This window comes from Trachypithecus francoisi, unplaced genomic scaffold (assembly GCF_009764315.1).
Source record: "Trachypithecus francoisi isolate TF-2019V2 unplaced genomic scaffold, Tfra_2.0 Lachesis_group5, whole genome shotgun sequence".
NCBI classification, from domain to species: domain Eukaryota; kingdom Metazoa; phylum Chordata; class Mammalia; order Primates; family Cercopithecidae; genus Trachypithecus; species Trachypithecus francoisi.
In genome coordinates, this window is record NW_022681470.1 from 67410619 (window position 1) to 67438095 (window position 27477).

The following is a 27477-nucleotide window of genomic DNA, read 5'->3' on the forward strand; positions in this document are numbered from 1 at the left end:
CTACAGAGTGACATTTACATGTAGAGGGGGACTGCTATTGAAAAGAGCTCTCAAAATCCTAATGCATTATAAAGAGTGTTACAAGTAATCAATTCTGTTCTTTCCTGAGGACACATTTTCCCATGACAGGTTTCTGAAATTGGAGCAGACCTCCAAATAAGCTGTTCTTTCAGAAGTAAAATCAGAAAGGACTTTCCAGTGCCTGTGAGGAGACTTAGGAAGAAGAGGCAGAGGCAGGCAGGGAAGCCTGAATACGAATGACTGTGAACATACAGAAAGAGGTACTTCTATAAAGACGTAGTTCTTAGTTACTCATGCTTTCCCCATGAAGGTTTTAAGATCTGGCTTATCTATAAATGCCTCTGCATTTTAATACTTCAGGAAAACAACATTCCATTTTGACTCATTTAACAAATGAGTTAAATGTGCATCTGCTGTGTAAGCAGCTTCCAGGCCACGTGCCAGGGATGCTGTGACATTCCAGGCTCAGTCTCTGTCCTGAGTGGGCTCTGAAGTTTTGGGGAAGGTGATTATGTGACAATGAGCTTGTGGTGCAATAGCCACTGGGGCTTGTAGAGGCAGAGGGTGCGGAGAACCCCACCAGCAGGGACTGAAGGGAGGTGATGGCTGGAAGACAAAGCTAGGTGAAGGGAATAGCATGCCTGATGACCTGGATTTGAGTGAAATACATTTGACTTGGCTAGAAGGTTGAGATGTGAGGAGGGCAAATGACTCAACATAGGCAGGGGATAGATCATAAAGGCCATGGAGTGCCATATGTGGAGTCTGGACTTTATCCAGAGGGCAGTGGTCAGTCATTGAAGGGTTTCAGGTGCCATTTCTTCTGTGGACTCTTTCTGAAGCCCTCTGACTGATTTTCCTGCCTTGCCCTGTCTCTCTCTCCTTTCTCTTCTCTATACACACACATGCGCACTCTCTCTCTCTCTCTCTCTTTCTCTCTCTCTCTCTCTCTCTCTCTCTCTCTCTCTCGATCTGTTAGTTTTGCAGAGCTAAACCTTTGATTCTACCTTCACCTTTTTTTCCCCCCATATAAAGTCTCGCTGTGTCACCCAGGCTGGAGTGCAGTGGCATGATCTTGGCTCACTGCAACCTCTGCCTTCTGGGTTCAAGTGATTCTCTTGCCTCAGCCTCCCAAGAAGCTGGGACTACAGGTACCCGTCACCATGCTTGGCTAATGTTTGTATTTTTTAGTAAAGATGGGTTTTCACTATGTTGGCCAGGCTGGTCTTGAACTCCTGACCTCATGATCTGCCCACCTTGGCCTCCCAAAGTGCTGGGATTGCAGGCGTGAGCCATTGCGCCTGCCTTCAAAGACCTTTTTAATGAAACAAATAATATTTCCCATGAACTACTAGATAGAAAAGAGAGAGAACAGAGCAGGGTACCTGGTGGCTAAGAATTAATAAACAAATTTGCTATTTATCCATTCACAATGTAGATGCTATTTTTCTTTCTTTCTTTCTTTTCTTTTTTTTTTTTTGAGACAGAGTTTCACTCTGTCACCCTGGCTGGAGTGCAGTGATGTGATCTCGGCTCACTGCAACCTCCACCTCCCGGGTTCAAGTGATTCTTCTGCCTCAGCCTCCCGAGTAGCTGGGAGTACAGGCATGTACCACCACACCCAGCTAATTTTTTGTATTTTTAGTAGAGACAGGGTTTTTACCGTGTTAGCCAGGATGGTCTTGATCTCCTGACCTCGTGATTAGCCCACCTCGGCCTCCCAAAGTGCTGGGATTACAGGCGTGAGCCACTGCACCTGGCTGCAGATCCTATTTTTACATGAGGCAGAGAGCTACAATTCCTATTCCTGTTCTCACCAGGAAATCACTAGCATCTTACGTTTTTCCTACCTGTCTGCAAATTTACATGTCAGGAAGAAAATCTAGCATGGATGAGACTAGACAAAAGGTCTTGTACTGATGGGTAAAGAGCCGGCATTCTTTGTGTTCACAAGAAGGAAGCAAACTTGACCTTCCATCGCTAATCATGGGGGTTTTTTCTTATTTATTTATTTATTTGAGACAGAGTCTCACTCTGTTGCCCATGTTAGAGTGCAGTGGTGCAACCACGGTTCACCGTAACCTCTGCCTCCCAAGTCCAAGCGATTCTCGTGCCTCAGCCTCCCAAGTAGCAGGGCCTATAGGCATGTGCCACCATACTTGGCTAACTTTTTGTATTTTTAGTAGAGACAGGTTTTCAACATGCTGGCTAGGGTGGTCTCAAACTCCTGGCCTCAAGTGATCCGCTCGTCTCGGCCTCCCAAAGTGCTGGGATTACAGGTGTGAGCCACCCCGCCTGGCCTAATCCGTGGGTTTCTTGCCCCTGCCATTTGGAGACTCTTCAACCCACATTCTTTGGAGGGGCTGGCATGGTACACAGGAATCTGTCTCTGCTAAGCGAGCCTCTCTGGGAAGGGGAAAAATTGTATAAAATCCAATTTTCTGTTAATCAAGACAGGCTGAACATTCACACACACAGCCAAATCACTTATTAATCTGCTCCTGTCAGATGGAGGGAGGCAGAGATATGACAGACATGCTGGAATAATCTTTGAGGGGCTGCGGCTTAATGAAAATGAGTTAAGGCCTAACCTCTGTAAACTCACCAGAATTTACACACATGAAACAAGGCAAATGTTGCCAAGAGATCAATGTTCCTTTACAAGAAGTCCCCAACCCCAGTGGGCATGTTCACCTCAACTCAGCAAACATTATCAAGAGTCTACTAATGTTTGAGGGAGTTCGATGGAAAGATGAAGACATTCCCACTGTTGAGAATGGTGAGAAATTTCTCAGTCACAAAGCAGTTTACAAGTCAGTGCTTACTACCTGCTTTCTGGTCTGGGTTGTGATAATGCTGTGGGTTAAGGAAGTAACAGGCATTATTTCTCTACTCAACAAGTTTATACGCTATTTGAAACTTCCAGGAGGACACCCCTAGCTTTAATACGGCTGATGTGTGAAGTATGTAACAAGAGCCAGGGCTGTACACAGCCAGGACAGTTGGCCCTGCTGGTGGGTCCTGCCTGAAAGCTGGCCCTGGCATGCCGTTTCACAAAGTGTTTCCATATGTAGGATTGTCCCTAGTCGGTGTAGCCAAAAATTGCTGGGAGAGTTTCTAGCCTTGGAATGATCAGAGAAGACTCTCTGGAGTAGGTGGATTGGAGCTGAGTCTTGAATAGAAGTACTATGTTTTGAACTGACCCAAGCCTATTTTGTTGTTTAACAAAAATAAAGTTCTTTGGTTTTACTCTTGGTAACTTCTGGCATTTGGAGGTGAATAGGAGTTAAACGTCTTCTCTCCACAACCTTGCCACCAAGTGGTATGTTAAACAGTGAAAGTGTCTAACTCTGAATTCTCCTACAAGTACAAACATTCATTAGATAGGGAGGTACAAAACCCATCATTGAGCCTGTTCCTGAAAGCTTGTGAAGCCTCTATTGTTTGTCTTTAGGTACTCCAGCAAGCATCTTGCAGACAGTTCCTTCTGCGGCTGGTGCAGTTCTATTCTGCTGGCTGAAGCAGTTACCCTTCTAGTCTGATTAGAGGATAGAGCCTTATTGAAGCAAAAGACACAGACCAAGAGAGTGTTAGACCTTCAGTGCTTTGGGTGCTGGGCTCAAGGAAGGTTTTTTTTTTTTTTTTTTTGATAGGGTCTCTCTTGGCCAGGCTGGAGTGTGGTGGTGCCAGCACCATAGCTCCCAGAATAGCCGGGACTGTGAGCATGTGCCACCATATCCAGCTAAGTTTTAAAATTTTTGTACAGACAGGGTATTGCTTTGTTACCCAGGCTTATCTCAAACTCCCCGCCTTAAGCAGTCCTCCTGTCATGGCCCCCCAAACTGTTAGAATTACAGGTGTGAGCTACCACACCCGGACTAATTTATTTATTTATTTATTTTTTAAAGACAGAGTCTTGCTCTGTCATCCAGGCTGGAGTGCGGTAGCATGATCATAGCTCACTGTAAACTCTAACTCCTGGGCACAAGCGATCCTTCTGGTTCAGCCTCCCAAAGTGGTGGGATTACAGGCGTGAGCCACTGCACCTGGCCTCAAGGGATTCTTACATACTTCATTAGTACAAGGGTAATAATGAAAAATTTTAATCCATCACATGTTGAGCACCATGCTTTTCATTAGTAAAATATTTATTCCTAACATTCCTTATGCTAGTTAACTTTCAGGTGCAGCTTTAGGTACCATGTTGGAATTATTTGAATTGTAGTCATGTGTGGGAGTAGATTTCTGATTAGAATCCTTCAAATGCTAACTCACTCTTTCTGGACTCCTTATTTGGATACTTTCAATGTTAAGAACTGTCCTTAGAGGTGGATTAAAGTTAATTTACACACAAACATATAAGTGCTGTAACAGGATTCAAAATTATGTAAGTGCCATAACAAGACCCAGAGAGAAAGGGGGAAGGGATTATTCCAGCCTAGGGCAGGTTGAATAGTGGCGGGATCTGAAATTTGGGGGGAGGTATGGGGAAGCGGGAAGGAGGGAAAACATTTCCTTCTCTCAGTACATTTCCTAAAAGTGGTGCCTGTCAGCATTCTTAAAAAGGTTATTACCTTTTAAAATCATGACATGACAGTTGATAAGCCTTTGTTAAAAAGAAATTAAGCAGCAGCAGCAGCAAGGTAAGAGCGAGATCACAGGGGCACGTGGGAGAAGATGTAAAGTGGGGTGTCTTTGTGTGGGGAACTGACTGATGCCACTTTCAGGGATGACAATAGCTGCTGAAAAGTTCGAGATGGATGAAGGTTTGTTATTCCACCATAATTTTGCTCCCAGGTTTGATGAAAGCAAATCTCAGGTCAAATTCTATCTGGCATATGTACGTTTATTAAACGCTTGCTAGGCAAGCAGTGGAAACCAGTTTACACCAAGCTGATCAGTGGAATTGATGGAGTCCTTTAAGGAGCTTGCATCACCACTTTGCATTGAATTTCTTACTAGGTAGATAGATAATAGAATATTATCTAGAGGGGGATGGATTTGGGGCTTTTTTAAAGACAGGCAACCAGAAATTCTCCAACCATGTGACTGAATTTAGGATCTTAAAGGCCATCACTTCAAGGGGAGTCTCTCTAAATTGTCTAAGCCAGTCTGTGTCTCTAATGTTAATGTTGTTAATTAGCAAGTCAGATGTCACCAGAGAAAGTTATATGATTTTTGAGATATATGACTCATATATGATTCAGAGCTTTGAGATGGAAAACAAGACTTAAAGCCTTGGAAGTTCTACTATTCAGTGTCTAACCGAACAGTGAACAGCAGCAGTGTGTAACCCTGGAATCCGAAGTTGCACTACAACGCTCTTTCTTAAGGTCTTTCTTTATAAAACATCATTCGCTTTGCCAAGGCAAAGCTTCAAAAAATTAGTTTAAAACTGATTTGTTTCTCTCCACGGAAATCTTTAGTAAAAGGCGAAAGATTTGTTCGATCTGAAGAGAAACCAGTGAATACTGAAAGTAATGGTTAACTCATTATGGCAGTAACTGCACCTCCTAGTACAGCGATGGTGTCTACAGTTCACACAAAAAGAATTACTGCCTACAGTTTGCACAAAAAGAATTCTTTAATCTTCACATAGTTAGAAGTGTTGAGTCAAAAGAAATGTTCTTTTAAGCTTTAAATAATTTACTATCTGCAGGGTACTATGGGTATGCAAATGAGACGTTGAGTCATCACCTTGAGATTCCACACCTTGTTATTCACCGGGTGCCTTTGGTGCTACCACTAGGGGGCGAAATAGAGGACATGCTAGCTGGGTTCTAAATCCCATCCTGGGTTAACCATAGAAACTCTCGTTTTAGCCCTTTTTCTATAATGGGACTTGGAGTACGATTTGTTATCTTTAGCATCGTCTTATTTTGAAACAATTACACACTTACTGGAAATTGCAGCAATAGTACAGAGAGGCCTTGTGTACCTCTACCCAGATTCCCCAGTGGGGAATCTTCCATAGTAAACTCAAACCCAGGAACTTGACATTAGTACAACCCACAGACTTTACTCAGATTTCACCTGTTTTGCAGGCACCTATTTGTGTATATGTATATAGTTATATGCAGTTTTATCACGTGTAAATTCATGTAAACACCAACATGATAAAGATATAGGACCTTGAAGAGCTACTCTGTGCTACCTTTTCTGTGGCCATACTCACCCTGCTCCTCCTCATCTCTAATCCCTGAAAAACCACAATGCTTTTAATATATATGTATATGTGTATGTGTATATACACACACACATTTAGGATTCTTCTATCTTATTGGTGAGAAGATATTTTTATCATTCTGCAATGATAATTGGTGATTTTCTTTCTGTGAAGTCTACTTTATCTGCTATTGATAGAGCCACTCCCACTTTCTTTTGATTCATGTATGTATGCCATATCCTTTTCCATCCTTTTAACTTTCCACCTCCCCATTTCATTATATTTAAAGTGAATTCCTGTAGACAGTCTAGAGTTGGGTCATTTTTCTAGCAATCCATTCTACCAAGCTCTGTCTTTTAATTGCTGTGTTTAATTTGATTGGAGTTTATTCAGCTTCTTGAATCTGTAGGTTTATGCTTTTTGCCAAATTTGGGGATTTTTTTTTTTTTTTGCCATTATTTCTTTGAACATATTTTTAACCTCATTTTTTTTCTTCTTTCTTTCTGGAAAATTTAATGACAACAATGTCAGATCTTTTGTTCTTATATCAAGGGTCTCTGAGGCTGTATTTTTACAGTCAGTTTTCTCTCTCTCTTGTTCAGATTGGGTGATTTTTATTGACCTATGCTTAGGTTAAAAAAAAAAAAAATCTCACTGTGTCATCCAAGCTGGAGTGCAGTGGTGCAATCTTGGCTCACTGCAATCTCTGCCTCCTGGGTTCAAATGATTCTTCTGCCTCAGCCTCCCAAGAAGCTGGGATTACAGGCATGTGCCACCATGCCCAGCTAATTGTTTTGTATTTTTACTAGATAGGGGGTTTTGCCATGTCAGCCAGGCTGGTCTGGAACTCCTGGCCTCAAATGATCCACCCCTCACAACCTCCCAAAGTTCTGGGATTACAGGCGTGAGCCACCACGCCTGGCTCAATAATTCTTTCTTATGTAATCTACTTTTGCTATTAAGCCCATCTAGTAAGTTATATTAAGTATAATTAATATTGCATTAATGTAAATATTAATATATCAACATTTACTTCATACTTAATTTTATTTTGCTTATTGTCATTCTGTAGGTCCTCAGCTCTCTAGCCCAGTCTGCTCTTTTCACCATTCAGAATCTCCTTGCATTTGTTTTATATATTACATCCAAGGGTTTTAGCTGTCATTAGCGGAGGGATAGGGATAAATGTGTGTACTATATCTTGCCTGAAAGCAGAAGTCTCTGTGTTGTAGTCTGTGTTTTAAAGTAAGTTTCCGGTATCATAAATAAGGTGAGTTATTTTATTAATACACAAATAGGTTTCTGAAGAGAGATGGTAGAAGCAATGCACAGTGGGGGAAGGATGGGGCAGTGTGCCCTGAGGATGTGGTGAGCCTTGGTCTTGTTCTTGTCTGTCTCTATTCCCAGTCTCCCAGGTTCCTGGGCTGCCTGTGATGGCTGGTGGGTTCACGGGTGATCTGGGTGGGGAGGTGTCTCTTGAACAGCTTGGGCAGCTAATGGGCAAAGGGGACAGATGTAAAGATGTATGGGAGTACTCTTCAACATAGCTCTGCTCACCTGTTTCCCTGGTCTTTCAGGCAGTGTGTAAAGTAGAAAGGTGGTATCTGGGATTATGGAGGGTTCCCTTCTTCCCCTAGATAGATGGCAAAAATGTTAGTTCTCCCCTTTTCTCTCTGAGATTATACTTTCTTTCTTAATTGGCCTTCTGCCCTGGAGATCTCCAACATTTTGGGCCTCCATGTGGAGTTCCAGTTTGCTACGTTTGCCCACTGCAGAGACGTTCTGTACAAACCAGTTTTCTTGCATGTGTGAAGACTTCCTCAGCAGAGAGTAAATTCTCTGAGTGTAAGGATCATTTTAGGGGCTGTGGCCCCCAACAGGCTGAGGATCTTTTTTCCTTCCATGTTATTGTGACTCACTTTGTCTTTTTGATATTCTGGGGAAGTGACATTAATGGTGTGTGTGATTTATTAGCATATTTTGAAGCTGAGGAGTCATGATTCTGTGTAATTTGTTCTCCAGTCATCTCATTCTGTTACATTTTTTTGTCATGATCTCTAATTTGTTTATCACCTTTTTTCATCGTTTATAGCTCTTTTTTTCTATATACCTTGTAGAAAATATAGTGTTTTTCCAATTTGAGAGATGTGGGGAAAATAATATAGTTTTGTGCCTTCAACTTCACTCTGAAATTTAATGTTTCTTTTTAAACATTTGGTTCCTTCTTTGCTGGCTTTAGGAGGAAAGGAAAGGTGGAAATATGGCATAGACAGAGCAGGGAGACAGTATCTATTCATGTTAAACCGAATAGATTCTGCAGTCTTGCTCTCCTGCATAATCCAAAGTGACTTCTGAGAAATAGGTAGGTAGGTAGAGAGTTGTGACCAGAGGATGTTACTGAGTTTAGGTTGGCAGTTGGGCTGAAGATAAGCGAAATAACTTACCCATGTTAATTAGGTCCTCTTGTCTTACGAGGCTTTCTCTTTTCTTCTTCCGCAAAACACCTCCGCTTTACCATTTTACCCTGGACCAATTTGCCTGGCTTGTGTGGCGAGGGGCAATGAAGAGGCTGGGAATGGTACACAGTAGAACAGGGCAGCCTGGGCCTGTCCTGTTGGCAGCGTCCCTGCGCTTGTAAGCGTCTTCACCTATGCGGGAGGGTGACGATGTTTCAGCAGGGACTTTGTTATTTCCAGAAAAAAAGGTTTTATTAGTGGAAGCGTTTTATCTTTCAGAAAGTATTGACTGGGAGAGAGTGTTGTCTCTGGAAATTGTAAGCAGTAAAATGATTTAGTTCAAATTCTTTTAGAAAGAGAAAAGCAGTTGTTGAAGGAAAAAGAAAACTCTTCCAATAATTGCTCAATGAATCGTTAGCCTGGGTTCATTCGGAGAGCAGCGCCTCTTTTGTGCAGAATTCTTACAAAATTAGTCTCCTTTTGTGTTTCTTGTCTGGAGATTTACGGGCCATTAAGGTCAGTTTGCCGCCTTAGAATGTGCAGGGAAACATTTATGATTTCAAGAACCTCATAAAGGTTTTCTCTGATCGCAGATAACTCTTACTCAGTGTAATTAGATATTATATATGGTCTCAAAGTAAACAATAAGCAAATAATGCTATTTAGGAAATAGGTACACAAATGTGTAGTATTTCTGTAGTATTTTATTTTTACAACTTGCTAGATATGAAGATAAGGAAAATAGTAAATATATTCAGCTCTATACTGTTTTCTCTGAAGGAAAAAGGTATAATAATGAAAAATATAAAGTGGTTGGTAAGGTAGGTCATTTCCTTTTTTTTCTTTAAAAATTGATATACAATGGTTGTACACATTTTTGGAGTACATTTGATACTTTGACATCTCTATACAATGTGTAATTATCAAATAAAGGTAATTGGGATATCCATCACCTGAAGCATTTATCTTTTTTTGGTATAGAGAACATTACATATCTTTGGGTTTTGAAATACATAAATGCATTTGTGACTGTATTCTAACAAACAATCACTGCCTTCATTACCTAGTTCTTGAGCATTGATTTTTGAGATGGAGTCTCCCTCTGTCACTAGGCTGGAGTGCAGTGGCATGATCTCGGCTCACTGCAACCTCCACCTCCCGAAAATAGCTGGTGTTTTCTTCCGTGTCATTTTCTTCCATTGAATAGACTTATTTCAGACTAGTGTCCTTCAAAGTGAATTGTTTTCATAATGCTTTTGTTATTAAGCTGGAGCTGGATGCCAATCAGAGGAAACATTTCTTCCATAGTATGTTAGTCATGGTTCCACTGCAGACAACAGAACTATTGCAGTCATTTTAAAAAGACAATTATTGCAGGGATTTAAAGACATTTCAGAATAATGGAAAGACCTGTAGGAGCAGGCACTAAGTGAGCTACCAGCAACAGTTCTGAGAGCCACCCTACACATCTGCTGCCACATAGCTCCTGGCTTGAGAACCTAGGGCTCTGGTGCCACATCTGACAGCTTCAGCATCTCTGAACTGACTGGACTCCAGAATCTCCATCATGGCTGCTGCAGAACAGCCAAAGGCCTCTGCCACCATTTTCTTCAGAAGTCTCGCAGCCCATGCCTCGTTCCTTTACCCTCAGAGTCATAGTGTTTGTATTTGTTCATCAGAAGTTCAGCCATTTTTAGACCTGCCAGCTACAGGGAATTCGGTGATATGTAGTTTTCAACCTTCTAACCTGTAATGTGTAGGAAGTAATGCTAGAGAGGATTAAATAGTCATGGTTAAGTTAATTGGCAGTCCCTGCTGTACAAGCAGATGTTTTCTTCTTAGGAAAAGATTAAGATGGTTGCTTTCCTGAATGCTGAAGTTCCTTTTTGTTAACCGTGGACTCACTTCTTTTCAGTCCACAGTCTCTAGAACTTTCTTCTTTCCTTTTCTTGGACTGGGTTTGGGATCTTGAACAGCTGAACTCTCTCATATTCTAACTATGGGTGCTTCTAACTGTTTCAGGATGTGCAGCTTGAAAACTCCTGGAGTTGTGTTTCTGGGCCTATCAAAGTAAAATCGAGTTTGTTGTTTGTTTGTTTATTTATATATTTACTGAACAAACAAGGACATAGTACTTCATACATTCCTGGCTGTATTCCAGGTGTTTTCCATACTTTATGTGTTTCTTATGAATATGAAATGGGTCCTCTATTGTAATAATACTATGCTTTGGCCATGTCTTGAGAGTCAGTAATTGATTTTTCAGAGAGTGGGCCTGGAGTTGGTCAGGATAATCTGCAGAGCAGATCATCCACTAGAACTATTCTGTGAGCTTATATTTTCTCCCTACCTGGGGTTATAAAGGCATTCGAAGCCAGACACTAGGTTCTTCACTTTTGGTATCTCTTATTCCCCTTTCCCAGCAGACTGTGCTGATACCAGGTTCCTAAAAATAGTTTGACTCATTGTATAATCATTCAAATTTTTCAAACTTTTATTGAGCATCTAATATATTATGTTTATTGAAGGATACAATGCTTAATATACATGTAGACCCTGTCAGAAAGAAGCTCACAGTCTAGTGGAGAGACAGCTCAGTAACCTGTAATTAAAACACAATGGGGGCTGGACATGGTGGCTCAAGCCTGTAATCCCAGCACTTTGGGAGGCTGAGGAGGGTGGATCACTTGCAGTCAGGAGTTCGAGATCAGCCTGGCCAATGTGGTGAAACCCCATCTCTACTAAAAATACAAAAATTAGTTGGGCGTGGCGGTGCGTGCCTGTAATTCCAGCTTCTTGGGAGCTGAAGCAGGAGAATTGCTTGAACTCGGGAGGTGGAGGTTGCAGTGAGCCGAGATCATGCCACTGCACTCCAGCCTAGTGACAGAGCGAGACTCCATCTCAAAAATAAAATAAAATAAGCCAGGCACGGTGGCTAACGCATGTAATCCCAGCACTTTGGGAGGCTGAGGCGAGTGGATCACAAGGTCAGGAGATCGAGACCATCTTGGCTAACACGGTGAAACTGCGTCTCTACTAAAAATACAAAAAAAGAAAAAAATTAGCCGGGCGTGGTGGCGGGCACCTGTAGTCCCAGCTACTCGGGCAGCTGAGGCAGAAGAATGGTGTGACCCCGGGAGGCAGAGCTTGCAGTGAGCTGAGATCGCACCTCTGCACTCCAGCCTGGGTGACAGAGCGAGACTCTGTCTCAAAATAAAATAACATAAAATAAAAAAATAAAAAGCACAGTGGGATAAGTTGCTTTGATACAGGTAACCATAGTGGCATATTATGAGAGCATAGGCAAGGGACACCGAGTCCAGGCTGAATGGATGGATTAGGAAAGGCTTCCTGGGAGAAGGCTTGCCTGAGCTGAGACCTGAAAGGTAGGTCCTCATTCACATGATGCTTCAGTGATGGTTTTTCCAAATAGAAGGAGCAAAGTGTGGGAGGCCCAGCTGCATGAATGTGGTGCTGTGGGGTCAGAGGGGTCAATGCAGTTGTAATGTGGGATGGTGGGGGCAGTGAAGGTTAGGTAGGACGATGGAAGCGTGGACAGGGGGACAGGGCCATTTTATGAAGAACTGCGTGAGTCTCACTGAGAAGTTTCTCTGGAATGCTAAGGGGAGCACATGAAGAATATTAAGTGGGGGAAATAACATGATCAAGTATGCTCTTAAAAATATTACTTTGGTGCTGTGTAGGGGGCATGGGATGGAAGGAATTAGGTCAAATGGGTAGAAGTGAGTAGAGAACAGTCTGAAGAACTGAAGTAGGTCTAGCATATAGTACAGGGAGGAAAACGATTTTGCAGTAACTCCAAGACTTCCCTCGATATCAAAGCCTAATTGATGTGCTGTGATTGAGTATATGAAGCAGCATATACTAGATGCTCAATAAAATTTCTTGAACTATTTGAATGATTATACAATTGGTCAAATCATTTTTTAAAAGGTTTTATTTATTTTTATTTTTTTGAGACAGAATCTTGCTCTGTTACCTAGGTTGGAGTACAGTGGCATGATCTCCGTTCACTGCAACCTCCACCTCCCAGGTTCAAGTGATTTTCATGTCTCAGCCTTCCGAGTAGCTGGGATTGTAAGTATGCACCAGCACTCCCAGCCAATTTTTGTATTTTTAGTAGAGACGGGGTTTCACCATGTTGGCCAGGCTGGTCTCGAGCTCCTGGCCTCAAGCTATCCACCCACCTCAGCTTTCCAAAGTGCTGGGATTATAGGCGTGAGCCACTGCACCTGACCTCAAATCATTTTTAAGCCTCATCCATGGCCTTTCTTAGACTCTGCATCATTTGTAGACGTAAACTTCTGAGCTGATAGCAAGCTATCTACAAATGCCATCAACAGGCATAATAAAACAGTGCTCCTGACCCATCTCACTAGGAGATAAACAGTGGAACTATTCAGCAGGTCATGGACTGATTACAAAAAAAATCCAAAAAGACTCCCAAAACAGTGGGGCCAGGGATCTGGATTGAGGAACTAGCAGACTGAGCTAACTGATGTGGTGACAGGGTGAATTTCTCTCATTCACTTAGGGCGTCTTGGTGAGTGCCTTGGCACTTGGCTTGGTACTTTATATTTTAGTCTGTTGACCAGGCCTCAGTAGCTATGCATTTGTGTTATTTTCAGCTGGAAAATAGTCCTCAATTTTCTGGGGAATGCAAGAGAAAGCACAGAACCAGAATTTTAGCCATCCCTTGTGATAACAACACAGTACTCCAGCTAAGCGGCTGAGAGTGAGTTGTGATCTGGCAAGGTTTAAGGGCGATGAGAATTCAAGGCTAGAAGGAGGAAAGATTTACTCAGGAGTGAGTTGCTAGGGCAAGTTCTCACTTGCCAGGAATTTTTTCTCATAACTTTCTTCCCTAGTGACATAGGGGTGTGAGAAGGGGGGGACCACCCCCTCTCCACGGGTGGGTGACAAGCACTTTCTTAGTATTTCTTTCCTTTAGCCTGGAAAATAACTGTCTTTCCCATTTTCTGAAAGGCATCTTAGACATTGTGCTAGTCGAGCCCTTCATTTTACACGCAAGGAAATTCAAGTCCAGATAGTTAAGTGACTTTTCCAAGTTTAAACAGGGGGAGAAATGTGACAAGTACTAGATGGCCTGATTTTTTGGCTCCCTTCCTTCTCCCCGCCATTTTAAAGGCTTACTGAATGTTGGGCACATAGGAGACAGATTTAAGTCAAGGTTCTTGCTCTCGGAGAACTCCATTTTTCCCTCCAGAGAGAAAATATATGAATAAAAGTAATATAATAAAAATGCCATAATAAAAGTTCTAGAATTGAGATGTGGATGACAGAGAAGGGAGTGCAATGAGGTCCACCTGGGAGGCTCAGGGATGGGAAAGCTTCACCTCTGAGCTGACATTTGAATTGAACTATTTAGTGAGTGTTTTGTGCATGTCACTGGGCTGTCTTTGTGGTTATGGGGCATTAATGAGGTGCACTCTGGGTTGGAGATTGTCTAGTCAAATAGTTCTGTGGGCCAAAGGGGTGGGAAGGCAGCGAGTCCAGGTACAGGGACAAGCATGAGTAGAAACGTCTCAGAAGAGGGTTTCCTCCTTGGCATCAGACAGGCCTACGTTTGAAACCCAGTTCTGCCCCTTACTAGATTTGGACAAATAATCTGCTTTCTCTTGAGCTCCAGTTAACTCATTAGTAACACGGAGATAAAAAACAGAACTACTCAAAAAAGAAAAAAGAAGAAAAAAGGAAAAATGAGCTTCAGGCCAGGCGCAGTGGCTTATGCCTGTAATCCCCGCATTTTGGGAGGCTGAGGCTGGTGGATCACTTGAGGTCAGGAGTTTGAGACCAGCCTGGCCAATGTGGTGAAACCCCGTTTCTACTAAAAGTACTAAAATTAGCCAGGTATGGTGGTATGCACCTGTAGTCCCAGCCCCTTGGGAGACTGAGGCACGAGAATCACTTGAGCCTGGGAGGCAGAGGTTGCAGTGAGCCGAGGTTGTGCCACTGCACTCCAGCCTGGGCAACAGAGTGACTGTCTCAAATAAAAAGAGCTTCAAATTGCTGACAGAAAAACAAAAACAAAAACCCAAAACGTATTTATTTCAACTACATGACATTCTGAAAAAAGTGAAATATGGAGACAGTAAAAAGATCACTGTTTGCCAGGGATTGAGGGGGGCAGGGTCAGGGTGGGAGGGATGCAGAGGTAGAGTACAGAGGATTTTTAGGGCAGTGAAACTATTCCGTATGATATGAAAATGGTGGATATGTGTTTTTATACATTTGTCCAAACCCATAGAATATGCAACATCAAGAGTGAACCCTAATGTACTTTGGGAGACAATGATGAATCAGTGTAGGTTCACCAATTGGAACAAATATATTACTGTGGTGGGGGATGCTGATGGAGAGGGGTTAAGGGGTCTATGGGAACTCTCTGTACATTGTGCTTAATTCTTCTGTGAACTGAAAACTCTCTAAAAGATAAGGTCTATTAAACAAATGAACCACTTTAAAGATTGTTATGAGGTTGTAATTAGAAAACACATACTCGAATGTTCATCAGTGATTGTATGGGAAGAAAGGACAGGTCTGTCAGTTTCCTGGGCATATGAAGTTGAGTTGCAGCACTGCTAACGCTCTCACTTTGCAGTGGATTTTTAGTGTGTCTTCGTTGTGGGGTGTGGTGGTCTTGGTGCTGGGGGTGTTCCCATTCAGACTTTGAGCTCCTCATGGTGCCTAGAGTAGAACTCCATTGTGGGTGGGAAAAGCGGCAGTTACAAACACTAGGCCCAGACCCTTTCCTTTGCTAAGAAAGGAAAAAGTGTTTTGCCAGGAAGTTAGAGTTACTATTTAAGAAACCCAGAACGATTGTGTCTCTCAGAGTCCTTAGTATTGCCTGGTAGCAGAATGCAAGCCTCGGAATAAACAAGCGCATTTGTTAACTTGTTCAGTGAATTCCGAAGTCTGGGTGCTGAGAGCTTTGAACGGTGAACAGGAGGATGACTGCTCGTTGGTGAGTGTGAGGTAGCAGCTTCGGAGTGTGTGCCCTCCCTGGCTGGGAATGGTACGGGGTAGGCTGAGCTGTTAAGGATTCTGTGAGTTTATGAACATTCAGCTGTAGGGAGGCTTCATCAGTCATGCAGATCGGTCCCCAGGCTGGTAGTATCACATCATCTGGAAGCTTGTTAGAAATGCAGAATCCCAGGCCCCACTCTTGATTGACTGCATCAGAATCTGCATTTTAGCAAGTAGGTGGCTTGTGTCCACCTTGAGGTTGGATGTGGGTGACTTCTCCTTGGAGTACAACCTCCAAGCTTCCATGGAGAAGCCTGCCTAGTTCTGCCTGGCTGGGATTTAGCCCCAGTTTATATCTGACCCCCTTAGAGTCCCAAAGAAGAGACTCCTAATTGACTAATAACCATGGAGTCAAGACAGAAAATGGGGGAAGGGACAGAACATGATGTTGTTCCTGATTTCAGGCTTTCATGTTTGCCTTGAAATGTGTGACTGAGCTCAGAGTCTATAAAGCTTTTGCTTCGAGAAGCAGTGAGTCAATATTTTTCTTACCCAAATCATTAAACATCATCTTGACCTTTTCATTGGCCCAGCTTTTCTGGGTGGTCATTTCCCTTAAGTAACTTTTTTAAATGGGGAAGAATAGACATGAGAGAGACATTTTTATTTCCTTTAAATGAATGTTTTTTGTAATAATTAGCGGTGAAAGGCCATGCGTAATTTTTGTTGATGGGATTTTACCAGCAGAGTTTTCAGGAGTCCTGGACTTTCTGGTGGAACAGAAAGTCTTAGATGTTTTGTCATATTATATCCTTTTTTCCCCTAAAAAATTAAACTTGGAGAAGTTTTGAGGCATAGGTAAGCTTGGGGTCATGAATTCTAAATGTAATTCTAAGTGTTCAAAAATGTTATATTTAAAAAGCTCAAATGTTGTTTTTTCTGAGTTTGTGTTAAAAAAAAATGTCTCGGCTTTCAGTGTCTTTTTGGCTATATCCCTGTTATAAAAGTGGTATTTTACTAACATGGCCTCATCACATGACCTTTGAACTTGTTTACCTTTATTTAGTTAATTGACTCTTAGCTAACTTGGAAATCTCTAGATGGGGAAATAAACTGTGGATCAGGGATCAGGAGCCAGGTTAAAGCTTTGCGTTCTCTGCTGTGCTATCTGGCTGTTTGTTGGTGGGCATGTCCCAGACTCTGGTGTAGTCATCTCTAAATGGAAACAATTCAACTAGATACATGATTTCCAGCAGGGGACAGGGGCTTTATGAGCAGATCATGTATGAGGATCTGGGGTGTGGAGAGCATGTGTAATTTGAGAATGCACAGTTTTGTATTTCCTTATTTAAAGAAACGGGAAAACTTTTTAAAAATGAGTGGCACAAAGTAAAGCATGATACAGTGTTGGCTGGTGGTTTACAAGGGATGGGAAGCACATGGGGCTAGCAGTGAGTAGCGGGTACTGCTGTTTAGTGAGTACTGTGTGCTGTTATAAACTTTTAATATACATAGGCTCGTATTTAAGCCTCAAAAATCCCTGTAAGTACTATTGTCATATGAAGAAACAGAACAGAAAGGTTAAGAATCATGTTCAAGGTCATCACAGCAAGTGTGAGTAGACCTGAGCTCTGGACCCAAACCAAGCCTCCAGTCTTAGCTACCTTGCACTCATAGTCTGTTACGAATCAAGATCAATTTTATGTGTATCTTACCTTCTGCAAAAAAAGTTTTATTTGTGTGTAACTGGTATGACATTACCCCACAATCTTAGGTACACCAAAAAAAATCACACTTTTCTTCAAATCCAATTAAGAGAGACTTCAAGTTCCACTTGTAGAGATTGGTGAGGCGTTCAATATCAGTAGTCATTGCAGGAGTCCTTTTCCCAGGCACACGTTTTGGTTAGAAAATTCTAAGACCTCAAATCCCCCGCCATCCTGTGTGCATCTCTCCACGCTCCTCTTGGCCTCCGTGGTCCTTTCTGGGGCTCCTGAGGGTATGACTTTCCTAAGCATCCACATGTCCACTCTTTTCAGAGGTTTCTACCTACTCCTGCTGGGGAGCTTCATACATGTGGAACCTGGTACCGATGCAGACACAGAATGCTACGTGGACACAGAGCTTCTTGGGGGGAAGAGAATGTACCTTTCATTCCTTTATTATACATTTATATGAAATTAGTTAATTTCTCTGACAAATTATTCTGTCTGTAAATGGTAACAAGACTCAGAATGACTGACTTCAAGCCATTTTATTAGCGTCCAATTTACATTTCTCTCCTTAGTGAAAACATCTAGTTGTCTAAACTGGGATAGCCTCAATTCATTACTTGTGCTATCCCTGTGACCTTGGGTAAATGAATCGAGTTCTTTAAGTCTCTGTTTCATCTTTTGCAAAATGGAAATAATAATAGTATCTATACTATAGAGGGTCCTGGGAGATCAGCTATACCAAAGACACTGAGTTGTAGAAAGTCCAAGGTGCATTTGGGGAATGGCAAGAGCAATGATTCTGTTAGGTTGGTGCAAAAGTAATTGCAGTTTTTGCCATTAACTAATAGCAAGCTGGAGGGGAGTGTACAGGTGGATGGGGAAAGGCTAAAAGTGTGTAAATCCTGTTTTACAGAGTTTGGACTCACACTGACCTTCTTTCCAGTTTTATTAACTGGAGTTTGTATTCTGACTCAGACGTGCACTGAAATCCCTCTGATAAACTCCTATTTTGTCCTATTTAGGATGCGACTGACTTTGAGTGGAGCTTCTGGATGGAATGGGGGAAGCAGTGGCTGGTGTGGCTTCTCCTTGGCCACATGGTAGTGTCTCAAATGGCCACACTGCTGGCAAGAAAGGTATGATTATTTGTGTTGTTACCTTTTAAGTGTGTTTTTCCTTTGCAGAAGACATGAAGATTAGCATTGGGAGCCTGGAAAAAATGATAAAGTTGTTAACGATCAATATAACATTTAAGATAAAAGTTCATAGTTCATATCCTGCACTTACTTTCTCCAACTTATTTTCAGACATTGAATATAAAGGTTGTAGAGTAAAACTAACCATGGAGGGTGGTGGTGGTCTTTAAGATCACTTCCGATCAATTTATCAAAAAGTTGCCTGTTGTTGAGAATCTAGACGAGTTCAAATTCAGAAGAAAGTTGATGATTTACTTAAGAAGTGGGAATAATTTTAATGTCAAGTAGTTTATGCTGCTGTCGCTGTTTTAGATGGGAAGTCCAGTAGCATTTTGCTCTTGCCTTGGTCTGGCTTAGATAACGAAAGATTCTTCAAAGTGGTTATTTGAAAACTACTTTTATATGAGGCAGGATTGAGACCCTCTTCACAGGTCTGGCTAGCAAGGGACCTGGTATACTGCCAGGGGGATCTTTCTGTCACCTGGGGGCCAGGGTGTTGCCCAGAGGCCTCTGATACATGCTTCTTGCTTGCTATAGATTCCTGATGGAGGAAAAAGTCTGTGCTTGGAAATTTACTGAGTAAAAACAAGACACAACCAAAACCTGATTTAGAAGTCAACCTAGGAAAAATGTTTTGATTCTCAGAGGTTCCCGGAGGTGATAAAACTGAAGTAGAAGAGAAACAGAAACCTCTGGAGATTGAGACCGGAAAGTGAGATACAGAAACAGGATGCCCTGTGGTTAGAGACATGCACCTAACTTGAGCCAGTTTCTGACTCTTTCCTGAAAATTGGTGCTTCCTGGGCATTGCTTCTAACCCTGGAAGATAGGAAATCCCAACAGCATATTAACTTCCTCTTAAATATGATATTGATTTTTTTTTTTGTACTCAAGTGGCTGCTGAACTGGCAAAATCCAAAATATTAGACGTTGTCAGATCTGAATATATTTTAAAATTTCATATAACTTTGTGAGCAGACCTAATAATAATTTTTTTGTTCCTAAGCTAGTCATAAATATATCTACCTCAGCCCTCATTAATGGTTTTCTTTTCTCCCACAAATTTCTGTTTAGTTTTTTTCCCCCAAGAATTCAAAATTTCTGGAAATTTAACATTTTAATTTGTAACAAAGTTTTCCCACCCATGTGTAAATGACTTATTACCATAAGTCTTAGTTTTCCTATATGTAAAATGAATAGCTTCATACTGGTTTTTCTTTACCTCTGTGAGGGGAAGATGATGTACTTCGAGGATTGTACTAAGTTAATTGTGTAGTGGAAGAGTGCTGGACATTGTATTACTCATGTTTGGTCCTTAGTTTGGTCACTGATTAGCTTTCTAACCTGAGTAAAGGTTTTCACTGCATCTTCATTTATGGTCTTAGTGAATTTTTGTTGCTTAGAATACATAAAACTGAGTAATTTTATAAGAAAATGAACTTATTTAGTAATTTATGAAGAAAAGGAATTTACACAGTTATGGAGGCTGGGAAGTCCAAGGTTGAGGAGCCACATGTAGTGAGGGCCTTCTTGCTGGTGTCTCTGCAGTCCTGAGGCCATGCAGGAGATCAGGTGGTGAGCATGATAGCTCAGGTATCTTTTCTTCTTCTTATAAAGCTGCCAGTCCCACTCCCATGGTAACTCATTAATTCATGATATGGTTTGGCTCTGTGTCCCTACCCAAATCTCATGTCAAATTGTAATCCCCACATCTCGGAGGAGGAGCCTGGTGGGAGGTGACTGAATCATGGGGGCAGACTTCCCCCTTACTGTTCTCATGATAGAGTTCGTATGAGATCTGGTTGTTTGAAAGTCTAGCACTCCCCGCTTTGCTCATTCTCTCTTCTGCTCTGCTGTGGTAAGATGTGCTTGCTTCCCCTTTGCCTTCCGCCATGATTGTAGGTTTCCTGAGGCATTCCAGTCATGCTTCCTGCTAAGTCTGTGGAAGTGTGAGTTAATTAAACCTCTTCTTCATAAATTACCCAGTCTCAGGTAGTTCTTTATAGCAGTGTGTAAACAGACTAATACAACCTATGAATGAATTAATCCATTAATGAAGGCAGAGCCCTCATGATCCAATTGCTTCTTAAAGGCTGTACCTCACAATATTGCCACACTGGGAATTAAATTTCAGCACCAGTTTTGGAGGGGACAAACATTCAAAACCTAGCGGTTGTCCTCTGCAAGATAGGATCAATAATATAGTATCAGTTTTTTAAATCCCTTTAAAATATGATGAACTTCATTTGTTAGACATTTCATCCTTAAAAGTAAAGATGAAACAGGGAAAAGTGGGACAAAGAGACAGCATAAAAGAAATGGTTAAAATAAATTTAAATATGTCAGTCATTACAATCAACATAAGTGGATTCCAAAAAAGATGAAGATTGTCAGACTAGATGAAAAAAAGAAAGAAATAAAGGAAAACAAAAACCAAAACGGAGCTCAGAGAGGCTTTTCTTAGCTGGATATCCTTAAAACAGAAGGATATATAATTTGAAAGTAAAAGTATGAAAAGATATTCCAGGCAAATATTAAACCCCCTCTCCCTCTGACAAACTGCTGGTGCAGTTTTATTAATAGCGGCAAAGAGCATTACTGGTGACAAAGAGGGCTGCTGTTGAATAACAAAAGAGTTCATTTCTTGTTAGGAAGATATTAAAACTCTGAGTTTATTTGCTTCAAAATATATACAACAAAAAGTATTCATAAACATAAAGATAGATAGGTCTATTATTGTGGGGAGATTTTTTTCATGTTTTTTTATTTCAATAGTTTTTGGAGTACAGGTGGTTTTTGGTTACATGGATAAATTCTTCAGTGGTGATTTATGAAATTTTAGTGTACCTGTCACCCAAGCAGTGTATACTGTAGCCAATGTGTAGTCTTTCATTCCTCACCCCGACAACCTTTCCCTCCGAAGCCCCAAAGTCCATTATACATTCTTATGCCTTTGGGTCTTCATAGCTTAGCTCCTCCTTATAAATGAGAACGTATGATATTTGGTTTTCCATTCCTGACTTACTTCACTTAGAACAATGGCCTCCAGCTCCAACCAAGCTTCTGCAAAAGACATTATTTCTTTCCTCTTTATGACTGAGTAGTATTCCATGGTGTATATATACCACATTTTCTTTATCCACTCATTGGTTGATGGGCACTTAGATTGGTTCCATATCTTTGCAATTGCAAATTGTGCTGCTATAAACATGCAGGTGCGTGTGCCTTTTTCATATAAGGACTTCTTTTCCTTTGGGTAGATACCCAGTAGTGGGATTGCTGGATCAAATGGTAGTTCTACTTTTAGTTCCTTAAGGAATTCCCATACTGTTTTCTATAGTGGTTGTACTAATTTACACTTCTACCAGTAGTGTGAAAGTGTTCCCTTTTTATCACATTTACAGCAATATCTATTTTTTTGACTTTTAATTATGGATTAATAAGTAATTATGGAAATTAAGTTGAAAAGCAATAAAAACAAGATCTACTTTTGTCAAACTAGAAAGTATACATATGATTACCTCATAATAATTTTCTATATGAATTAAGGAGTTAAAATGAAAATCAAAAGTATTAAACTTTTAGAAAATATGACATAGAATATTGATGCTGGCACAGAGAGCTTTTTTTATACAAGATACAAAAAGTGCAAGTTATAGAGGAAAACACTAATAAATTTACATTAAAATTGAAAACTTTTTATCCAGTGACACAATAGAAAAGTGGAAAGGCAAGTCACTAGTGGAGAAGTAATTTGCAAACTGACAAAGGATTGGCATATGGAATAAAGAAATTTCGTAAAAAAGACAATTACTCAATAGAAAAATGGTATAAGATATGAAGAGGAATTTGTAGAAGAGGAAACATAAATGACCAATAAACATATGAAAAAATGTTAAATTCATTAGTAATCAAACAAATGCATCTTAAAACTACAATAAGATATCATTTTATGCTTTCTAGTTTGGCAAAAACAAAACAAAAATCCCCTGATGATATCAGCGTTAGCTGCCTGAACTGATCCAGAAAGGGTGTTGAATATATATTGGTATAACTACTTAGTAACACATTATATAGTAAAGCCAAAGGAGGGCCTACCCTACAGCCACCAGCACTCTGTGATTTTTTTTTCCTTACAGACAGGATCTCATTGTGCTACCCAGGCTGGAGTGCAGTGGTGTAATCATGGCTCACTGTAACCTCGAACTCCTGGGCTTAAGCAATCCTCCTTCCTCAGCTCCTGAGTAGCTTGGACTACAGGCTGTGACACCACACCTGGCTAATTTTAAAAACTTTTTGTAGAGACGAGATCTCGCTATTTTGCCCAGACTGGTCTTGAACTCCTGGCCTCAAGTGATCCTCCCATTTCACCCTCCCAAAGTGCTGGGATTACAGGCATGAGCTACTGCACCTGGCCAGATATTTCGTATATTTTTAACTGAACACATGGAAGAATGAAATGATGGGCAGAAGGAAAGGTAGAGTTGTCCTGGGGACACTGTGTTTTCATCTGTCCCCCTGATGTCTCTGGGCCATGCGCATCAGGACCCACATGGCCTCCTCTGATGGGTCTCCTTTGCCTCTAACCCTTGTTCTTGTTCCTCCTGTTTGCTTCCTATAGATCAGTGTTTCTTAAATTTTTTTCAGTATTGTCCCTGAGGCACCTTTCTAGATAATTTTTTTTCCTGATCATCTCTCCTCCTCTGTGAAATTTGAGTACTACATATATCCTGTATATATCTCTTTATTTACTGTACGTATGTCTGTGCTTTATGCATAAGGAGTAAGGTTTTCTTGCCCCCAGTAACCAACAAGTAACCTAAAACTGAGACAAAATATAGTACTAATATTCTACAAATGTTAAATTATTAAAAAACAATAGAGATGGAGTCTTGCTGGTCTCAAACTCCTAGCTTCAAGCGATCCTCCCACCTCTGCTTTACGAAGTGCTGGGATTACGGGTGTGAGCCACCACGCCCAGTCATCACTAATTTTAATTTCCATTTTATCCTTAGGTCTAGCCTACAAAATCTGCTCCACCCCACCTCGTTTGAAGGAGATACAACCCTTGTTGAGAACGCATGATTGAGATTAATTACCTGTTCCTGATTAGATGCCCCTCCCTCCTTCCGAACCTCCTCCACGTTCAGCTCCTGTTTTGCACCTGACACTATCAGAAATCTAGCTATACTGGATATAGATGTCCCTTCTTTTAATTTGCTTGAACCTTTGAGTTCTTGCTCCTCCTCTTGTGGGAGGCAGTATTTGGTGTGGTTAAGAGCACTAGGGTCAATCCCTGCATTGCCACTCTCAAGCTGTGTAACCTTAAGCAAGTTCCTGAATATCTCTAAGGCTGTTTCCACAGTTGTGCAAGCGGGATGGCACTGCTGGCTTCGTGGAGTTGTGGAGAGGGTCTGATAAGCAAATGTTTTTCAAGGTTATGCTTGCACATGAGGACAGCCCAATAGATGGTGTCTGCTACTGTCATCTGCTGGCATTTGCTCCTGAGAGCAGTTTATGGTATTCAAGAATGGAGGTGACCATCTTGAGATTCCAAAATCCTCAAGGGCGTAGGCCGTGTCTAGCATCCGTAGCAATGTTCCCATGCTGATGGTCTTTTCAAGCTTGTCTTGGGTCCTGGGGGAAAGACTGAGAAACACAGCCCTTTCTCTTGGGGAGTCACAGTTGAGTGGGAAGTTAGGAAAGCAAATACTGCTCACTGTTCTGTACCTGATGTGGTTGGCTGGGCACGCTATGGTGGGAGAAGGTGTGGGCCTCACCTGCCATTCTGGTGTCAGGGCAGGCCTCCGAGAAGGTGGCTTTTGAGCTGTGGCTTGAAGGAAATGGAGTTCACTTGTTTCAGCTTCCTGCATCTTGTTACCAGGCAGGGCTGGACAGGTGGACTAGTCTTTTTCTCTGCAGAGCACATCTTATCCAATGTCCGTAGGAGGTGTTCTTTTGCATTTTTCTTGGAATGAGGCAGAGTGAGCACTGAGTCATCTCCCTCTGTATGTGCCTCTCTCATCCTCTGGGCGACCGCAGGTTTGATTTGTGAGACAGCTGGTGGGCCGGGTTCGGCCTGTGGCTGGGGCACAGTGCTTTCCTTGTCTGAGTTTGCTTGGCCCTTACATAAGTATGAACCACAACGTTGGCCTCATTAGCTCTCTGCTTTCACCACCTGGACTAAGTGTTCCAGATGGCCTTAATTCGGGTTGTTGTTTTTGGTACTTATTCAGGGTGGAAGATTTAGGCTGCAGTTGTCCTTTTTTTTTTTTTTTCCTCCCCATTCTCTGAGGCATCCTAAACTATAGGCAATACTATGCAGGGACAGGCTTTAGCAATTCTTGCTACTATAGCCTTAAGCCCTGAAAGATTCTAGCCTTCTCCTTTATCTAATATCTAATCTTGTCTCTTCCTTGGCTCGCTGCACCTCCTCCCATGGAGAGGTGGCAGGTTATTTTTATTTTCAAAAGCATGATCTATCTTTTTTTTTTTTTGCCATGGTAAGAAAGAAAACTTTCCACTGAGTTCCTTGGCTCAGTTAAACACCGTTTCCCTGGATAAGGCTCTCTCTTTGGGTTTTCGTGAGACTTCATCAGGAGCCAGTGGCCCTGGAGGGAAGGCTGAATCACGGCTCTGAGCTTTGGCTGTGTGTTTGTTATGATTGGATTGGATGTCGTGGGTCAGACAGTTGCCTCCTTTCATGAATGCCAACTGTGGCCTCACCACCACCTGAGACATTGTGTTCTCTGCCCTCAGAACCAAAAAATACCCCCGTGTGAACTTTTTGAGAAGACTGGCCTGGTGTAGGGCTGAGGATGGGTGCTGTTGCTAACCACACAGCTGGGTTCTCACTGTGCCTCTGATGGGGAGGACCCACATCATTAGCTATTGGCTGATGGGCTGAGCTCATCAGGCGCAAGATATGAAAAGGGCTGAGAAGCCTGACCCATGGTGCTGAGTGAGATGAGTTAACCAACCTCTGGAAGGCTGCAGGGAGCAGGGCTTTTTTCCAGGACATTCCCAAATCCATGCACCGAATAGAAATACCATGTGCTAATGGTTCTCCTGGAATCAGCCCCTTTCTACCTCCATCAATGCATGTTTAAGGAGGGATGAAATTCCTTTCGCAGGGGCCTGCTGGCCTTTACTCCCAGGAAAAAGCAGGCTAGAATGCAGTTTTTCAGACTCTGGGATGGGTGGGTTGTATCTTTCTGTTTGGGGAGATTGTATATAAATATATATGTATATATAAGATATATATATTTCAGTAGAGCTGCTATTGGTTATGTAGTATGTAATAAATTATGTCATACATAAGAATATTGATTGATTCCCATTCTTATTTCCCAAATAATGCTCCCATTAAGTGGTTTCTTGGCAGATGTGCAAAAAGAATTAACAGGCAGGGACATCTGATAATGTTGCCAACAGGAATTCTGACCAAGGCTGTACACTTTCATTCCTCCCTACAGAGGTAAACTCTAAGGAGGGAACCCACTCAGGCACATCCTATTATCACTTGGCGCCCTTGGCACAGAATGAGCTGAAGTAGAAACAGATGGTGTGAGAAGGGGCATTGTCTGGCAGTTTTTCTTCACTCCTTATGAAGAAGGTTTTAAGAGTATGGATTTCAAAAGAAAGAGCAAATCGGTAGTCTTTTCTTAGGGTCACTGATTCCATCCTTGGAGCTGTGCCAGCTCAACTGGTTATTCTCCCGGGAGACTCTGCTGGGGTGATGGATAGAAGGCTCTATAGCAGGTATCCACTTTCCTGGATTGGTACCTGTGCCCCATCAGTTGTTAACTATTGGAGATTTCCCCCAACAGAAGTACAGTTAAGAGATGCTGTGAGTGGCAAACAGGTAATAGGTGGTGAGATGTGAAATGTCTCTTCCATTCTACCTGCATTGGCAAAACAGCCTTTGTTTATAACGGGTTAAGTAGGACAAGCAGAGACTTTGGAAGACAGTAGGTTTTCACTTTAGTGGGTTCCAAAGCCCACATTTTAGTACTATTTTCTTGTTTCTTCTTATTCATGATCACAAGATTAAATCCCAAGACTTGGGAAAGCATATCCGTCTACCCAGCTATCCATCCATGCAACTATTCTCTCCGTCCTTCCATCCAGTAGTTATGAAACACTTGATATATGCTGGGCACTGTGCTAGATTCTGGGCTCACATTACTGTAATCTAAACAAAGCAGGAGTTTAGCCTGTTAAAGGAGACTATCAAGTAGAGTCAGACCCCATTTTGAGAGTGGTTCAGACCCAGGGAGCAGAGGGGAAGGATGCCTGCTTAAGTCAATCAGGGTTAGTAAGATCTATGTCTCATCAGAGAGGCCATAGTGTTCTCAATCTGGCTTTGTCTCCACTGCTACATAAATAGAGTATACTTTCTTATTTTTCATCAGATTTTTAAACATTTTCCCTCTTCCCCTGCTTTCTGTTTCATCTTCTATTAGAAATGGAAGAACCTGGAATAAAGAGCATTAAGGGAGGGTCAGAGTGGTTCCAGTGGGGCTGTCATCCTGTGCTCCAGCAAACCCATCTCAAGCTTCAGGTCACTCATGCTTTGATACCTTTTAAAAGAGCATGATAAATTCAAATTAGAACCACAACGAGATGTCATTACGCACTTACCAGAATGGCTCAGATAGAACATAGTAACAGCACCAAATGCTGGCAAAGATGTGAATAAACTGGATCACACATGCATTGCTGGCAGGAAAGTATAATGCTACAGCCATGCTGGAAAATGTTTTATAGTTTATTATAGAACTATATATGCAACTACCTTGCACCCCAGCAAGTGTGATCTTGGGCATTTATCCCAGAGAAATGAAAACTTATTTTTACACAAAAATCTATATATGTATGTTTGCATAAGTTTTATTTGTAATAGCCCCAAAATG

The 27477-nt window shown here is 41.7% G+C and overlaps 1 protein-coding gene and 1 non-coding gene across 8 annotated transcripts in view; one reads left to right on the forward strand and one right to left on the reverse strand.

Annotated features, from left to right (window-relative positions):
- Positions 1–27477, forward strand: part of HHAT (hedgehog acyltransferase) — a 348767-nt gene that overhangs the window by 44648 nt on the left and 276642 nt on the right. For all 7 annotated transcript variants that reach the window (XR_004433737.1, XM_033196750.1, XM_033196753.1 and 4 more), the window contains one exon: positions 18389–18502. Coding sequence is in view for 6 of the 7 variants with exons in the window: in XM_033196750.1 (XP_033052641.1) it covers positions 18389–18502 (114 nt within the window). In the remaining variant the exon portion in view is untranslated. The remainder of the gene's footprint in view (positions 1–18388; positions 18503–27477) is intronic.
- Positions 5378–5489, reverse strand: LOC117076925. The gene has a single exon (XR_004434539.1). It is a non-coding gene; the product is annotated as a U5 spliceosomal RNA (small nuclear RNA).